At 44.0% G+C, this 19,246-nt stretch overlaps 1 protein-coding gene across 8 annotated transcripts in view; it reads right to left on the minus strand.

Annotated features, from left to right (window-relative positions):
• The window catches only part of KCNK10 (potassium two pore domain channel subfamily K member 10), a 147,288-nt gene that overhangs the window by 39,415 nt on the left and 88,627 nt on the right, over positions 1-19,246 (minus strand). For all 8 annotated transcript variants that reach the window (XR_011432032.1, XR_011432033.1, XR_011432034.1 and 5 more), the window contains one exon: positions 14,856-15,016. Coding sequence is in view for 5 of the 8 variants with exons in the window: in XM_070249591.1 (XP_070105692.1) it covers positions 14,856-15,016 (161 nt within the window). In the remaining 3 variants the exon portion in view is untranslated. The remainder of the gene's footprint in view (positions 1-14,855; positions 15,017-19,246) is intronic.

The raw sequence follows: 19,246 nt of genomic DNA on the forward strand, positions 1-19,246 counted from the left end.
CTACAGGAACAAGCATTATTTTACTATAAATTAACTTCCCTTTATTTCTCCTTCATATTGCAGCTAGAAAATTGTACTGAATCTTTCAAAGTTGCCCTACCTATGAAATTCATTTCAACGTGGTAAAGGGGCATTAACAAATATTTGCAATAAAATGGGGAGTTGGGTATCACGGAGTTGAGAACCACTGGATGAAATTAAACCACACATTGCATTTAAGGTTGACTTGAGAAATCTGTAGAATTACACTTGCAGGTATCGCCTGATGAGATAAAAGTCCCCGTGCACATAAACACTGTGTGCAATAAGCATTATCAGGGGACAGCCCCCCAGTGAACCACCCTTTCATCAAAATTATTCCACTTCAAAGGTTAAGACCATTTTTTTCTTTTTGCATTGACATTTATTTGCATTCGAGACTCCTTTTGATCTCAAGGTCATTTTCTATATGAAAATGTATGAGGTCATGTCTGGCAGTGCTCATTCACTCACTTACTAGGCATAAGTGCCAGGCCCTGTGCTAGAGACTGTGTTGACCAGGCAGGTGGGACTGGCCTTCACAGAGCTCTCAGGCTGATGGGGATGGCAGACGTTGGACAAGTAACTCCAATTCGGGGAGATGAATGTTATTCTAGGGCATACAAGGTGCTCTGACCTCACTTGGGAGTCAGAAAAACTTCCCTGAAGAACTGAGGCCAAGAGAAAGATGGGGACAGTGCTCGAGGCACCATAAATGTCACATACAAAAGTGTGGAGATGAAAGAGGGTGGTACATTCAGTACCAACACACAGGCCCTTCGAATTTCGCCCATGGAAGCAGAAATTTCTCCCCAAATACTGTCCTCAAGGATCTTACTCCAAGAAAGAATGTTAACTGTGAAAAACTTCTGAAATTTTGATCCATTTGACCTTTTCACAAAATCTGGTTGGTGGGTTCATTTTTGTTGTTGTTTCCCTAATCATAGGGGAGAATTTGAATTCAAGACATTTCTAGAAATATTATTAAAAGTAAAGGCATGTGATCGTTAAAAAAAAAACAATAGAAAAGAGATGGAAAGCAATGTCCCCATTTTTCACCCAGGAGGCAGTCTCATCAATCCTCAACCCACCCCACCCCCCGCCAGTAGAGGCTCCTAGGAGCAGGTGTCACATGTTTATACGGCCATCTGGACAGGTCCTCTTCCTCCTCCTCCCTGGAGAAAAGTTGACAAGACTCCAAAGGGAGGCAGGAGAGAAACATACCTAATAGAAACATAGAATCAAAGGCTGAGGACAATTGAGACTTTTTTAAAGAGCAGCAGGGAGAAGAAGCAAACAGCGATATCAGAAAAAGTACGAAAGCCAAAAAGAAAGTGGTAATAACCCTGAAAGAACGCCATGTGGCATTTATATGCCATGCATTTCATTTTAAATGTTGATATTTGCTTTCTTGTTAGCCTTGGTGCCAACTCTCTTACAGCAGTCAGTGAAACTCAGTTTTAAAAAATCACACAGAAGCTTGCTGCACTCTATCCTTAACATCGTATAGGATTTTCTTCTTGCAGCTGCATGCTATATATCCCTGTTTCTAATCGTTTGATAAACTGCAAAGCAGTGTGAAATTAGAAGGGAAAGTCCTGGTAACTCATAGGAGGTACCCGAGGCATTTGTTTGTGCCTACTCAGCAGTACGAGGGAACCTGAGGGGGTGAGGGGTGGAGAGGTAGACAGCCAAATATTAACAAGAATAATTCAACATATGGCTCTTCAACCATCCCAAGCTCAAGTAAAAAGACTGTTTACAATAAAACCACTTCTGCCAAGGCATGAAAAAACTAACCAAGGGGACACTGCTCCATCTGAGTGGAGCCATAGTGGCAAGAACACAGTATCTAAACATGAGAGACAGGATTTGAGCACAGCAAAACCTGTCTTCCGAGGGTCCCTTCTGATATTGGAAGGGCCAGATATCTATTGGGAGGAAAGTCTAGGAACACTTTGATGCTTTATAAAAATATGAACTGGCCCGTTCTTTTCACTCTGATTTTCCTTTTACTAGCATCTATGTATGTGGTGGAATATTATGGACACATCTGTGTAAACAGTTGCAGCCCGTGAAGTGTGGGCCGAGGATGCAGAGCACAACCTCCCGCCTTGCTCAGACTGAATGGTAGGGGCATGCTCAGACCTTCTGCATCTTTTCCTCCTAGGGTGATCACTGATGACTGGAATTTTGTCCCAGGCCCAAGCCTTGCTGTCCATTGGATCCTCTCTGTCTGTTACTGCCCTTTCTGCTGCTCCCTCCACTTGCCCAGCCCCACTCACCTGCATGCCTGTTCCCAAGAAGGGTAGGAGTGAGGGCAGCGTCAGCAAGTATCTCGTCTTCATTCGAGTTTGTCAGGGGTGCTGCCGAGCCTACACACCCTGGGTGCTTGGAACCGAATCTGGTTCACGTCTCTCTCCTCTCGAATCAATTCACAATCAATAAGTATTTACTGAACATCTCCAAAGCACTTAGCACTGAGCAGATATCGCAGGGGTACAGGAAAGAAAGGCACAGTACCCCTTAGCTTCAAGGCTCTTATGCTTTACTTAAGAACAGCCCACTAGCAACATAAATCAGGTGCACCATTGAAGATGCGTGTGACATCAAATATACAAGCTGGAATTCGCAAGTCCCTCCTCTGGGCTCCCATAGCTAACAGCATGCTTATCACAACAGTGAACAGCATTTAATGAGTGCTGACTACATGCCAGACATTGTTCTCATGCATCAACTAACTACCAAAAGAGGGAGCTACTATTTTTTATCCCAATTTTTCAAATAAGGAAACTGAGGCACAGCCCGATGTCACATGGCTGGTACGTGGTCCATCAGGGTTTACGCACCGAGGCAGTGTGACTTCAGAGGCTGCCTGCCCTAGCCCTGGTCTCATTATGGACATTGGTCTGTACATATCTGTCTTCTCCTTGGGAGAAAGAACCATCTCTTGTTTATTACCACGTATCCCCACAGTGTTGAGAACACAGAAGGTGTTCTTTGATAGTTGCTTATTAAATTGACCTGGGGAGAGGCATGAAGGAACAACCATGGTAGGGATCTGGATAGTGAATCACAATGAGGCAAACAAAAGGATTTCAGAGCAGCAGCAAGGCCAGGTGGACACCGGACACCACCAGCATGCAGAGGCCCAAGGTGGCCTGGCGCTGAGCCGCCCTCCCTCCCAGCAGCTCTGCTCCGGAGCTGAAGAAGCAGGATGGGAATAAACACAGCGACACAGCTGGAGGTGATGGCAGGGGGGAGGTGGGGACAGGGACAAGAGGGAGACGAGGCATACGGCATGGCCTCCCCACTTTATCCCCAGAGTAACAGAATGGCAGCTGTTGGAGCAGCCAGGACTTGAGGCCAATCAGATAGCAATTTACCAAATGATGTCTTTGTGGCCTATAAAAGTTGAAGGAAAAAAACAGAAAATAACAAGTGTTGGTGAGGATGTGGAGAAATTGGAACACGTGCATTGCTCCATGGGAATGTAAAACAGTGCAGCACTGTGGAAAACGGTATGGCAGTTTCCTAAAAAATTGAACATAGAATATGATCCAGCAATTCCACTTCCATGCACATACCCAAAGGAACTGAAAGCATGGACTCAAACAGATATTTGTGCACCCATGTTCAAAGCAGCATTATTCACAACAGCCAGAAGGTGAAGCAACCCAAGTGCCCATCAACAGATAAAGGGATAAACCAAATGTGGTACACACATACAGTGAAATATTAGTCAGCCTGAAAAGGAAGCAAATTCTGACACATGCTGCAACATGGATGACCTTAGAGACATTATGCTGAGTGAAATAAACCAGTCACAAAAGGACAAAAATTGTATGAGTCCACTTATACAAGGTCCCTAGAGTAGTCAAATTCATAGAGACAGAAAGTAGAATAGAGGTTGCTGGGGGCTAGGGGAAGGGAAGAATGAGGAATTATTATTTAATGGGTACAGAGTTTCAGTTTGGGAAGATGAAAAAGTTCCGGTCATGGATGGCGAAGATGTTTACACAACAGTGTGAATGTACTTAACGCCATTGAACTGTGTATTTAAAAATAGTTAAAATGGTAAGTTTTAGGTTATGTGTCTTTTACCGCTATATAAAAAAAAATAAGCATAAGGAAAAGGTTGAACCAGGCTCGAAAGCATCCCACTAGCTCCTGGGGTTACCTTAAATGAAGAGAACCTCTTTGAAACAGTGACTCTGGCCAGGACAAATGTTAACTCCATGGAAAAAAAGAGAACCCAGAATGACATGGAAATAGTGTTGATTTGAAAAGCCAGTGTTCTTCTGCCCCTTTGTACTCAACTTTTCTGAGTATGGGAATCCCTTTTGAGTGTTCAAAAAAATTCCTTGATCCCCACACAGCAATAGAACATTTGGTACCCACTGATTGTGAAAACATATAAAGAAAAGAGATACTATAAATTCAGGAATCATCTTTTAAAATGAACTTCAATGAATTGTTGATGATGACCCCTCTACATACATTTGGAAAAGGGTAGCACATGTGTAAAGGATACTGTTGATTCTGTCTACCAGCCATGCTTGATGCACAAAAGTTTTTTCTGATCCTTTAAAATAGCACATCAGGCCCCTGGGACCCCACCACCCATAGGGTGAGAACCACAGCTCTATACTAACAGAGACCAAAACTCAGCAGTAAACTTCCAAGACATGGTGCAGAGGCATTAAGTCAAAAATGCTATGATGCGCAAATGCAGCTCTTCTCGGAAAATAAAAAGCAAAGCATTTTCCCCCAGGAATACAAAGTGTATTTCCTCTAACAGGAATGCACGGTTCCTAGGCTGGATTCAATTTGGGCAGCCCCCGCCTGCACAAAACAATCAGAGCCTGCTCAGCACTGTGACCGTACTACGCCTGTCCTACCGTCACCTCCTAAGGGAGCTGCCTCTTTGGGGTAAAGGTGCAGAACATTGGCCTGCCTCTCAACAGTGCTGTATTCTAAACATTATCCCTTTCCTAAAGCAAAAGGTCCTAAAGCTATTTGGAATTTATCAGTGACCACTGCCATACCAGTCATTTAGGAATCATCCCCAGTGCCACCCAAGTGTAAACACACAAATCACACACCAACTCCAGGATGGGCAGAATCAGCCCAAAAAGGACGTCTCTCGTCTCTCAGTTTTCAGGAACCTAGTTTGTCAGAAGCTACCCCAGAGTGAGTTATTACTTGATTGGCTCACAGAAGTAGCATGAGGCTAAATGTAAAAGAAAAAGAAAAAGAAGAGGCTTTTTTTTTTTACATTGATAAATGCAATTTTAAAAAAGAGTAAAGAGTTCTATAAAAGGGCAAAGGATTATTATTCTGTTAAATCAGTGCCTTCCAGAGGAACCAAACCAGCCTGTGAAAATTGGTGGTGAAGGAAAAATATGGGAAATCATTCATCTACTAAGCTGGTTTTATGATACTAATAAAAATGAGTCAATAAAATTCTTGCGTTAAATTCATAACTCAAAAGTACTTGGAAGTTTCAGAAACAGATTACCACGTGGTAGATCTAAAGCATCCCTGGACTTGCGGTGGTCCCAAAATGCAAAGATATAAAATGTCTTAATTAATAAAACCCCTGGGATTCTAGGAAGTGATCATCTCTTCAATGGGCAAGTCCTAGCAGATAATATCCATAAAAATATTCCAGAGACTTTCCTCTATTGGATGACTGCTTAGGAAGAGCGTCTTCCACGACTTTCCTTGAGTTTAGGACTGAGTTAAATTCCCAATGGGAATCAAAATCTTGGCATTGCTGCCCTCAAACTCCAGGTTCTCAAAACCATTGAAGCAGAGCATTGAGGCAATCTGATGAAGCCAGAAAAAGAATATTTTTTGAGGGCAAGACCAGCTGCCTCAGCTCACCAAGGGTTTGGCTTTAAGCTGTGTGTTCCTCTTATTGTCAACAGTGAGTGGGTGGTACAAAGTGGAGCAATGAGGTGGAAGAACAGAGAGTGGAGAATACCGTCTGCTTGGCAACTCTTCTTGCAGAGGTGGGTCCAAACGAGTCAGCCATCTGGACAGTACAAGCCTGGCTTTTATAATCCCACCCTCACATTAGTCACATGATGGACATGAGCAAGGGGCATTTAAATCCTAGATTAATCTCCAGGGGAAGAGAACACCAAGAAAGAGATGTTTGCTAATGATGAACCAGATTAAGGAGATAGAGCAGGCACATAGAGAAGAATCAGAGACTATAGTCCAATTCAAAGTATCGATAGATGATATAAAGTCGGAAAACTAAAACCCCTTGAGAGTAGATAAAGAGGGGGCCAAGATGAGCTTTTGCTCAACCAGACATCTTTTTCTGTCCCCAGGTCTTACTAAACCTCTTGTGGAGACTCTTCTGAACCATCAAATGTCACCCCACCTTACAAGAGAAAGAAAGAAGGATAGTAGAAAGACTAAGTCTATGCACGCCCACTGGGGCAGGGAGACCTGGTTTGGAATCCTTGCTCTGTCACTTATGGGCCGGGTGACCTTGAACAGGTCACAGAACCAGAGTAAGCATCCCAATCTCATAAAATTAAGAAGGCAACAATGGTCCCTTTGAGAGGGTTGTTGTACAACTTACTCTAGGTAAAGCCCACAACCCGGAGTCTGGCATCTAGTAAACTCTCAAGACAGATTAGCAACTTATCTCTAGACTTTGATAACTGAGGTGCCATAATACTCAGTCTGACCTCAATCACATCCTATTGGACAAATGACAAATCCAAGCCTCCCTACAAAGAGCCCTATGTACGGAAGGTCACGAGTGATTGCCCACCCCAAAGTGACAATCAGACTCCCAGAAGTTACCTCTTCAAAGTTTGTCAGAAAGAAAAAGACAGACTCTGTTAAAGCTACCTTAAAAATGTTTAAATGTTAAACACTCTCCAGGCAATATTTTAAATAGTTATATTTTAGGCAGAGTTTGACAGCTTTGCTGTTTACAGAAAAGAGTGAAGATGCATTTTAAAGGCCACGAAAATCTATAACCTACAGTGATCTCAGACAGCACAGGAAACATCAGAGGGACACTGGCCAGTTAGCAAGGAGAGGCCAAGAAAGAGGAAGAATTGTATATTTGATGAGTCCCTACCGGCTCAGCTAAGATAGGGCTGAGATGGTTTGCCTGCTGAAGAGCAATGCAGAACAATCTATCTCTGCGTAGATCATGAGAGTCAAGTCCCCAGGCACTTTCCCTCATTAGTGAGAAACGATCTTATTCCCAGACTACAGAGTCCCAAAGCCCTCTTTACGGACTCATCTGAGAGAGGAGAGTTCTAAGTGGAAATGGCACTGGCACTGAAGAACTGGACTGGCCCATGGTGGAGACACCAGAGCTCATGTGGAAGATTCAGCCAGGGGACCAGGGCATGCCCCTTGGGACCTGTGGGACAATTGACCCCTTACATCCCAACAGAGTCGTGGTTCTTAACTGAGGTGATTTTGCCCTCAAGGGGACATTTAGCAATGTCTGGAAACATTTTTGGCTGTCATAACTGGGGGCACCAATGATACTGGCCTCTAGTGAGTAGAGGCCAGGGACACTGCTAAACATCCTACAATGCACAGGACAGGTCCGCCGACAACTATCCAGCCCAAAATATCAACAGTGCCAAGACTGAGCAACCATGCATGAGAGCAAGGGAGAAAAGAAGGGACCATCAGGGACAAACTATGTCACAGGCTGTCATTAAGAGATGTTGTGTAGTCTGTTTTGTGGATGCTGTTTACGTAATTCGTCCCAAGTGCAGATCCAGACCTATCATTAAAGCTAGACAATATCCTTAAACTAATTTAGAAGAGATCTGTTTGATAAAGCTTTAAAAATATTTGCCTTTTTTTGCATTTTAAAACAATTACCTCCCACTCTCTTCTAGCCCTTTAGGGAAAATAAGAAAGCAATTGTTCACATCAAAATCAAGGTCTTTTCTCTCATAAAAATAAACTCACATTATTTATGTAACATTAATCCTACTGAGTTATTGCTCAGGAATTTTTAATAGGGTATGCACTAGTGCAGGCATGTTATAGAGGCAGACAGACACATGTACACACACAGATTCTCAGGAACTCTCACCCACCAACTGGCCCTCCTTCCCCCACCTATTTAGGCAAAAAGCTGGTGTGTATAACTAATGCCCCAATGAACATCTCCACTACCAATAAGAATTGGAAATTGTAGTTCAACCCACAGAGCTGAAAATACCCAGTTTCCAAAACAAGGATTTTGACCTTCTTGAAATACTAATTCTTTTAAGTTAACCTCATTGCTGCTGGGAGCTAGCTCAAAGACACCTTGTAAGAAACAGAAGCCTCTTACCAAATGTGTTCCTCAAAGTCTTTCCCAAACTCAGACCAGGCACATGGCAGAGGGCTCCAGAGTCCTTGGCTTGCAGCACTAGCCCCTTCCCGCAATCCAAAGTAATTGACAGCCCACTACCGGAACATCATTAGTAGACTGAGATTGTCATCACCCTGTCTTAAGCATTTGGCAGGCTCTAAAGTCCCCAAGTAATCATGGCACCAATAAGCCTAAGGTGATGTTTTATTACTTGTCAGCTACACCCAGGGTCCTTTGGCTCCAAAGGCAAATAAACATTTCTGCCGTATCCGTCAGGGGGAAAGCCAAAGAAGAAAGAGTGTTCCTTAGTTTTAGAGGTAATATCAGAAAGCCTGCTGATCAGTCAGATAAAAAGAGGCAGCTGCTTCCTACCAGAGGCCAAAGTCCAGCTCAGAGCAAGAATATGGGATCCAGTCCAAAGTTTGACCAGCTTTCCTACAGCATCCTATCAAGCAACAGTCGGCCTGGCCCAGCAAAAGAGCCAGCCCACAGCAGGGGAGAGAGGCTGCCCGTTTCCAAAATTTGCTTTGGAACCCAAGCTCAGCCCTGCTTAATCCCAAATCATTATCCTCCATTGTTAACTGCCCAGACTTCCCCCCGGAAACCTAGGAAGAATTATTTTTACTTTATATTATATTATATAAATACTTATAAATCATCTCCATGATTTGGCATAGTATGTTCAAAAATCCTAAACTCCACATGGGTTTCAGGGTGTGGATTAATATATCTGACAGTAAATATTTTTGGCCTACCTCGAAAAGGTTAAGGCAGGATTATGGGTTCCACTCCAGGCTATGCCCCCAACTCACTGTGTGGCCCTAGGTAAGTCTCTTAACAAATCATGGGCTCCATTTCTCAGATGTGAAGTGAGACTAAAGCAGTGTTTCCCAAAGAGTGATCCACAGGCCATCTGTTCTAAATCCCAGGGATGCTTGTCACCCTAGACTGGGGCCCAGGAATAATCCCGGTGAATACGCAGATGAGACCACTAATGCTCATCAATTTTCCCATCCCCTCCTCTTTCTGGAAACCAAACAATGCATTCCAGGTCCCTTTGCAGTTGAGTCGGGGCACGTGACCAGTTCAGGCCAATGGGCTCTGATCGGAGGCCAAAGCTCTTAAGAGCCAGTATGCGATGCCCAGTTCTCTTCCCCTGAAAAAAATCATAAAGCCTGGAGAGTTGCCTGGGCTGCAGCAGATCTGGCATAGGTGAGCATAAACTGGGGTTATTTGTTACCATAGCATAAGCTAGTCTCCCCTGACTGATTCAAGGATCCCAGAGGCCATCTGATTTACATCAAGAGGGAGGGAGGACAGCTTCCCTATGAGTGGTCTGGGTGTCTAGCAGTTGCCTGATACCTGTGGAGGATGCTGTCTTTTGTTTACCCCTACTGCTTCTTTGCCAACAGAGTTCTAATTTTGTTCATCACAGCAATGTGGTCGGCCCCAGGAGATGAAATATGATTCCTCTTGAGCTAAGGGTTCTGAAACTTTAGTAAGCAGCAGAATCACCTGCAAAGCTTAGTAGACACAGATGCAGGGCTCAAACTTCTCCAAGAATTTTCATTTCTAACGAGTTCCCAGAGGATGCTGATGCTGCTGGTCCAGGGACCACTCTTTGAGAACTACTAAATCAATCCACCCATTCTCCTTTGTTAGATACTCACTTTCCTAACCACTCTTTGCAGGTGGGAATGGTCATGTCACCCCGTTCTGGTCAATGAGATAGAAGGGCAAGTCTGCAGGGTAACTTCTGGGAAAGATTTTTCTCTCCCATAAAAGTAGAAATTTTTGTCTTGCATTAAATGTGATTGAGTGAAAACATGATCTTTGGTCCTGAGGTAGCCATCTTGCAAACCAAGGGGTAACAAGGCTGAGGATGGAAAGTCAATGTGCCAAGGAGAGCAGAGCAGAAAGAGAACAAACCTGGTATACTTGTGTGATAGCATGATTTATATTAAGAAATATATATTTGGTCTCCATCCCCAACCGTTCCTAGGACAGAGCTCCTAAAATCCTTGGAATTTCCTGTGATGGGAACGATATGGGTGTCTTTTGTGACGTTAATGTGGTGACTTTTGGGTTACCTAAGGATGGGGCTGGTTGCCAGGAGAACCAACCAGGAATAAAGGGTTGGAACTTTCAGTCCCACTCCCTGATTTCTGAGAGAGGAGAGGCTGGAGGTTGAATCAATCACCAATGGCCAATGATTGAATCCATCAGGCTTATGTAACAAAGTCTCCATAAAAACCCAAAAGGAGGAGGTGCAGGGAGCTTCCAGGCTGGTGAACCAGAACACTCCCAGGTGCCACCTCACCAGGCCTGAACTTCCACAAGGACAGAAGCTCCTTTGTTCAGGACCTCACCCTGTGTATTTTTTCAACTGGCTGTTGATTCGTATCCTGTAATATCTTTTGTAGTAAACCTGTAATCTAGTGAGTAAACTGGTTTCCCGAGTTCTGTGAGCCACTCTAGCAAATTAATTGAACCTGAAGAGGAGGTTTTGGGACCCTCTGATCTTTGCCATTCAGTCAGAAGCTTAGGTAACCATCTGGACCTACCTGAACTGGACGCGTCGTCTTGTAGGATTGAGCTCTTAATTTGTGGGATCTGATGTGATGTCCAAGTAGACAGTATCAGAATTGAATTGAATTGTAGGACACCCAGCTGGTGTCAGAGAATTGTTTGGTGGTGTGGGAAAAAATCCATATATCGAAACTGGTACCAGAATCCTTAATGTATCACTGGGGAAGTGATGCACTAAATCTGAAACAACCTTCCTCCAGGCTTCTTGCTATTCGACACAAGTAAGTGTCAAATTCTTAACCCACTGTTAATCAGTATGGGGAAGCAAAGTCCATTCTCCTGGCCTCATGCTCTATGTGGAAGAACTTCAGCTGGAGTAACACTGTGGACCTCCAACCTCACTGCTCAACCCGATGGGTGACTTAGCTGGTGGACTTAGCAAAAGGGATTGAATTCCTCCACCTCAGCCCCCTTCTTCTCCCATTTGAAACCATCTCCTGCAGGAAGGTGCACTCTGTTTTTCTCTCTATGATGTAGCAAGGTTAGTGGGCCCTCATCGAGGAGGCCTGTGCTAATGATGACTGAGAGGATGTGGGAGGCAGAATTTCTAAAATAGCCTTTGAAGATGTCCTACCCTGATCCCCAGAACCTGAGAGATGATGAGCTATCACTCCTGTGACTACGGGATGTTGCATAGCACAATTGAACTTAAGATAGGGAGATGACCTGCAGGAGCCTGATCTAATCACATGAGCCCTTAAAAGCATAGCACTTTCTCCGGCTGATTCTGGTGGCAGAGGGGTAGAGGGGAAGTCAGAGAGATACAAGAAGGTTTCCGTGCCTGCTCTGAAGATGGAGGGGCCTTGTGCCAAGTAATGAAGGTGACCTCTAGAAGCTAGGAATGGACTCTACTTGAGAACCAGCAAGGAAACAGGAATCTCAGTCCTACAACCACAGGGAACCTTCTTTTTTTGCCAAAACCTGAATGAATTTGGAAGCAGATTCTTCCCTAGATCCAGACCCCAGCCTGGCTGACACCTTGATTTCAGCCTTGTGATATCCTGAGCACAGCACACAGCCAAGCCTGACGGGACTTCTGACCTACAGAACTGAGGCTGACAAATGGGTGTTGTTTGAAGCATCTACATATGTGATAGTGTGTTATACCACATCAGAAAACATACAGCAGGGAAGTCTTTCTAACTCAGAGTGAACTGGTTACTAAGTCCTTTTGGCATCAGGGCTAAAACCACATTCTGTGATCAGCTTGTCAGCAATAAATCTCCATCTGACTCCTATGTCTATTTCTTACTTAGTTCTGAACTTCAGAGGAGAAAAAGGAACTTTTATTTATTCACCCCATAAAAACTCCAACAGTCAGGCATCTTATTACTCTGTAGCCAAAGCATTCCTAAATAATACAGCAACCCTCAGCAATTTTTTAAAATGAGGCTCAGACCTGGGATGTGGTAGAAGGACCCAAATCACATCACCTCAGACTCCAGGCACCTAGAAGGCTGATCTTATATTGTACCTTTACTCCACAAAAAAAAAAAAAAAAAAAATCCTCTCTTCCCAAGAGCTGAAAGAAAACGTCACAGATGAAGGGGAAGTCTTAACAAGCACTGAGCAGGGGAAAGAAAATAAACTTTCCCCGGGGGAACTGAAAATTTACACGGAGCTTTGTTGGTGCATACAATTTTCAACTCTCAAATAATCACCTTGGCGTAACTGGCCCTTTAAGGGTAGTTTAAACGAATGGCAAAGAACTTTGTGATTTTTCTACCAAAACTACACACAGAAAGCAAACTGCTGCAGGATCGGTTGTTTGTATATTCAGGAAGAGTGCTTACATTCCTCCTGGAACCCAGTCGTCCCTTCCAACAGGATCTTCCAACACTCTGCAAATGCATACATCATGGTGATTCGATAACACAGCGCCATCTCCTTCCTAAAAGATGCCCAGTCTTTGATGGCGCTGCAAGGAGCTCTGTGGGCCAGCAGCATAAAAATGAAATGTGAGATGGTTACGGCTCTGTCCCAGAGTCTGTTGAAGGATCCACTTGAGAGGCAGCTTTAGGGAAGGAGAACTGCACTCTCTCTGTAGTCCGAAATTCATTAGGCGAAAGGAGGTCCTCAAATGTGGTAGCAGATGTAGTGAAAACGATGGCCACCTCTTCCCTCACTCAGAATACGGTAACTACATTTTATTTTTGGTAAAGGAGGATTTTGCAAGCTTTTAACCAATCCTTTCTTTCTACAAATAAGGAAAGTGAGATCTACAGAAGCTACATAAAAACAAAAATGCCAGATCAGTCATTTCTCCATTTGAATTCTGTGCTTCTGAGTGTTCAATCCGCCAGATTCATTTTTCTCTAACCAGGAAGGCCATGAGGCCACGGCTTAAAGGGAAACTCTGAGAAGTTCAAAAAAACTCTTGGAGACGGGGTTGTCATGTCTGGTTTGGGGAGCTGAACATCTGAGAAGCACAGAAGATGAGCACTGATGGTTTCCATGGTGACCACGGAGCCCAGGTGCAGGCTCTAATGAGGCCAGCTGGCCAGCCAGCACTTAGGGGACAAAGATTGTGGGACATTCCAGAAAAACCCACACACCGCCAAGCTACTCAGATGAAATCTGAGCGGGTGGCTAGCCTGCCAACGAGAGCTTCTTTCAGGAGACACACACACAGCAGCTCTGAACTCTATGTGTCTGGCCCTGTGCCAAGCTCTTTTCCATATATTATTTCATTTAATCATCAACAAAACCTTATAAAGTGGATTCGAATTCTATATCCCCTTTTGCCGGCGAGTAAAGCGAGGCAGCTCACCCAGGATCACTGAGTTTGTCAAAGGTGACTCTGAGCCAGCCATAGTTCCTGATTCCCCCACTCTGACAAATCTTCTGAAATGGCTCACCTGGGGAGTTCCCTCACATTCTTCGAAAGAGAAGCTTAAGTCATGATTTCTTGTCTCAGAGGGAAAAACAAGTACAGATTTAGAGCTTACCACTGATCTACCTTTGCGCATCATTGCTAGATTCTGAAAAAGATCTCAAATTGTCGTTCTAAATTATTAAGTCCTCGTAAGAAATAACTCCCTGAAGGTTTGACAGACTTGAGAAATCGGTCAATAATGAGAAAGAGAGCAGAAATGACCTTACACTTAAGCAAACAAGTGTTCTGTTAAATCATGTGAATGGGTGTGAGTTAAAGGGCATTGGGAACCCCAGTCCAGTCACATCTACTTCACATGCCTGTCACTGATGCCAGGAATGTCATCTTTAGTAAATAAATTCCTTGAGTTGAGATTTTTGTCCCTTATTTGAAGGTAAGTGTTCTCAAGAGGAAAAAACCCACTAACACAATAGCAATCATCAACAGTTCAGTATAAATTAGTACATCAGTGTACTACTGCTGAGGGAGCACTTAGCAGTGGGAAGAGAGAGAGGAAGGGGCCATGAGAAGACAGATACAAAGCAGTAGCTGGAAAAGGCACGCTTCTGGAAGAGGTCTTAAAAGTCAGGATCAGCCTGAAGGCACTGTTCTTGCAAATAAAAAAGGTGTGAAGCGGTTCCAATGACAAAATGGACGGATTTACAATTCTCTACTTTATTGCAAATATCCTAAGGAACCTGTCTTACATCTTTAAGAAGAAACTGAGTATGCCTCATGTCTTCAGAAAATCTGTGTTGGCGAATTCAACTTAACCTTCTTGTGTTATGATTCCAGAAATAGCACTTTAAAGAAGGAAACTACTCAAGAGAAGGGAGTTTAGGCACAGTCCCTGTGACTACCATTGGCCAAAACAGAAAATACGACCATAACATTAAACTACTCCATTCAAAGTGATAATGATATCATTAACACCCTGATAACTCCTTCCGGATCCCGTCAGGCTAAAGCCAACTGGATCACAGAGGTCAGGGTTTAAATAGATGCAGTACTCACTCGAAAGACCTTCTCCACTCTTGCAATGCTTTTCCCAAAGATGGTTCCAAGTTGGTCTCCAATTCCAGCCAATAAGAAACCAAAGAGTGGAATTCCAAAGATGGCATATAAAATACAAAAGATTTTGCCTCCTTCAGTGCTTGGAGCAATATTCCCATACCCTGGTGAGAAATATTAAAAAGAGAGAAGGAGAGTGGTGAGGTAGCAGAGAAATTAAGAGCACTGAACCAAAGATCCCACAGACTTCTGAAAGGGTTCCTACATCCCCCCACTTCATGAGCTTTAGGGAGCAGAACTTCATTTCAAAGGCCCTAGGAAATTCAGAACATTGTCCCATTGCTTCTCTTCCTTCTCTCCTCATAAGGAGTTTTAAGGAGACCCAGGTTCCCTGGATCTTAATCTATTTAGTTTGATTACATTTTAGGAAATTTGTGGTCACCCAGAATTGCGTTTCTGATGGAAAATGGTACCCTTTCAGAAACACCAAACATTATGGACATGTCTGGTTTAGGGAGACCTGAACACCTGAGAAGCACTCACCATAGACCTTTTTAGATTTGAAAAGAGCTTCTCCCTGACAGTCTCATCTCATGGGTGTCCCCTCCTCCTGACAGTGGCTGTCTTCAACACTTGCCTTCATAGGGTGATGGGTGCTCTGCCTTAAGGAGGGTATGTGGGCTAGTATATATTCAGAAAGGACCCATGGATCACACAGCCCTACCTTGGGAAGCCTGAAAACAGTAAAGAGTGGGGTAGAGAAGACCTCATGCCTCTTTCCCCCACTGACAGTGGCGTTTAGCTTTGCCTGGCTCTCTTTTTCTCTTTACTGGGAAGTCTGCATCATCTCTGAGGCCCGCCTCTCCTCCCACCCACTTCTTGCACTGAGGGTTACCAGGTGCTAAACAAATGTTTGTTGGTGGAATGGACGTTTGAATTACCAAAGAATCCTTTCATAGCCTGTTCTATTAACACGTATTTCAGATTTTTGTTGTTAGTGCCTTAGAGTCGATTCTGACTTCTAGTCCCTGTGTATAGCAGAGAAAAACGCTGCCCCATCTTTTTGAACCATCTTTTCATCTTCTGGTGCTATATCAGACAATGCTCCACTGCTATTCATGGGTTTTCATGGTCAATTTTTCACAAGTGGGTGGCCAGATCCTTCTTCCCAGTCTGTCTCAGTCTGGAAGCTTTGCTGAAACCTGTCCACCATGGATGACCCTGCTGGTATTTGAAATCCTGGTGGCATAGCTTTCAGCATCATAGCAACATGAGCCACCACAGCATGACAACTGACAGACGGGTGGTGTGGTTCCCTGACCAGGAAACAAACCCAGGCCGTGGCAGTAAGAGTGCTGAATCTTAACCACTAGATCACCAGGGCTGGCTGTATTTCAAATAGTGCTTTGAAAACATCAACATCTGCATTCTTAAGAGTTCTGCAATTACATAAGTAACTCAAGTATAGTGAGTACCGGACTTACAGTAGATGAATGGGACTAAAGAAAGTAGTGCTGGAGGAAAAAGTCTTCTGGCATCAGCACAACTTGTATAGAGATGAGAGTGTAAATTACTTGATATTCACTTTCATGCCAAGGAGAATTGCAATATTATGCTAATAGATAGTCACCTAACTATTCTCCCATATTAGGGTAACTCACGTGGGGCCTGTTTCTAAAGCCATGCAATGGGTGAGTTAGTGGGATCATGGTTCCCAGCACGTTGGGTAAAGAATAATGTTGATGGTTGGTCTGTTGTTCATCCTCCTATGGGCCTGAAGATTCACTGTTTCTTCCTCCTTTTGGGTGATGAGTCACCTGGCTATTTTCCTTTACAACTTTTTAGTCAGAATCATTTAAACCTCTTATCACAAATTATCTAAATTACAGTTCCCACGTCCTAGACGAGTGTTCAGGCAAGCCTTCCTAAACTGGCCTTTCTTTTACTCACCACCATTTCGATTTAGTTGCGCAAAAAAAGCTCTTGGAAGTTTTTTCAGGAGCTTTCAGAAACTTGGACAAAACCATTTTTCTAAGTATTCCTCTCTAGAATAATCCAATTTACATCAACATAGCCCTATTGGACAGAGAATAAATGTGCCTACACAGCTTGACATTATGCAGCTTTAGGGTGACTCGTGGCAACATTCTAGTAACCTGTGGAAACATTTCTGACTCTTACTTGACTGTCTCATAATAGCCTGCTCACTGTCAGGGAACGTAGGGGCTTTTTCAGTCTGAATATCTCAGAAGGAAACGTATTGCAGACACTGGAAAACAAATTGATGTTTTGAACCTGCTGAATCAGCATCAGATTTGCCCTGACAAGTGCTGCACACCCTCCCTCCAGCTTTCAGAGAGGATCTGCCCCACCGCCCTGGCAAGGTACCGAGCTCAGGGAACATTCCGGTGTCATCCAAGGAGCATGAGAGAGAAGTGAGAAGACGGACGTTCCAGATCCAATTCCACCGCATTCCACCTGGTTGTCCTTAGACTCACTTCACCTCCCTAAATCCTAGTGCTGGAGGGGTTCACGGACAATGTGGAAAACACCAGTGAACTGTAAAGTTCTAAACCAATGCAAAGGAGTATGGGAGCCATAGTGGTAGTTTTACAACAGGCTCGTCCTTTGTTCAGTGTTCACAGACTAGAACATTAAAATAAAATGAGAGCCAAGCTCTTAGGTAAGGGCATTCATGAAGTAACACTGAAATAAGTCTTTAAATATATTTAAGGCCAACACTTCATATTGGACATAAAGTCATCGCCATTCTTGAGTAATGCTGTGTTTTGTGCATGGGTGAGTATGTGTGTGTGTGTGTGTGTGTGTGTCTGTGTGTGTTTGTGTTCCCTGCCTCTGGGGAACTGTGTGGAAAGACTGTTCCAGACTGACCCTCAATCCTGTCATTCCAGAAAAATCCCCAAACTTATACTTTGCAGCTTAGCTCTGAGGCAATGGGAGGGCCACATTCCTGGATTTTTGGCTCTAGTTGTACCAGGCCTGTTAGACTACCCTGCCCATCCTTCCAGAATCCTTGGTAGAGCTTTGCAGTAAGGTGGAACAGCTGTACACAGGCTCCAGAACCAGAGATTACCGGGATTCCTGTTCTGACTTTCCCACTTACTAACTCTCAGGTCTTGGGCAATTTACCTAACCTTTCTACCTCACTTTCCTCTTCTGAGAGGTGGGGCTATTAATCACACCTACCTTATAGCTATTAAAAATGAAATGGGTTACACGTGAAGATTAAATACACGTGAAGCATGACACAAAGCACGCACTCAGTGTTAGCAATTATCATCTCGCCCCGGGTTTTCTGTGGGAAGGCTTCGCTTCTGAGCAATGTGTCTCCAGGAAAACTAAGCTCCAGGAGAAAACAGATGGTTGGTTCCTGTTCTCCCTTTGGAAACTCTGCCATTCTCCCACAGCGCCAGGACAAGGGACAAAATGTCTATAACTCAGGCTGGGCTGGCTCAATGACTTGGGTGGGCCCAGGGCTGGCTTTGAGGTGTGGGTATCTCTTGGTGCAGCTGGGGGCAACAAAGCCTGGAAAATGAGAAGGGGTGACACAGGCTCTAGAGAGGCAATCAGTCAGGTAGAACTGGCCCAGGGCATTAGAATGGATTTAAGTAAAGCAAAAGACGCCCCAAGGAGTTATCCTACCAACCGGCTTCTGGTGACTTTCGGCAGGAGATGACCAGCCCAGCAAGGACAGTCTGTTATGAATGAGAAGGACCAAGGTGGGGCTTAGTCTGTTCACTCCTCTCTAGAAAACACAAGCCCTTTATGAAGAGAAACCTGGCGTTTAAAGAGGACTTAAACCTGAGGAACATACACATAACACTCCTCCTTGCTCTTGACGTGCCAAAGTCAAATCTTTGCCAAACCACATGCTGTTCAGCTCTGGTATTTGGTTAAGAGTGTGCGTTCTAGAACAAGTGTCTATACATGCAAGGCTGGTTTTACGAATGTACAACCTGTGCAGTCACATAGGGCCCCCTCCATGCTTGGTTTATTGCTCTGTCATTGCCATTTTGATGTTCTTAATCATTTTTCAGCAAAGGACCACATTTTCATTTTGTATTGGGTCCCACCCACACATTATGTAGCTGGTCCTGGCGAATGATGCCAGGCTCCATTGCTTACTAACCATGATATATTGAGCAAGTTACTTAATGCTTCTTGTGCTCAGTCTTCTCTTCAGTAAAATGAAGCTAATAACAGCCCCTACCTCAAGGGGTTAATGCGAGACTAAGAGAACATATGTGGAGCACAGTGCCTGGCACCCAGTAAGCACTCAGTAAATGTTAATCACAGTGATTGCTATTTCCAAAACCATGGGTGAAGCATCCAATTCACACGCTGGTTAAGTAGAAATAGCTGCCCAGGTACCT

Source organism: Equus caballus, chromosome 24 (assembly GCF_041296265.1).
Source record: "Equus caballus isolate H_3958 breed thoroughbred chromosome 24, TB-T2T, whole genome shotgun sequence".
Lineage (NCBI taxonomy): Eukaryota > Metazoa > Chordata > Mammalia > Perissodactyla > Equidae > Equus > Equus caballus.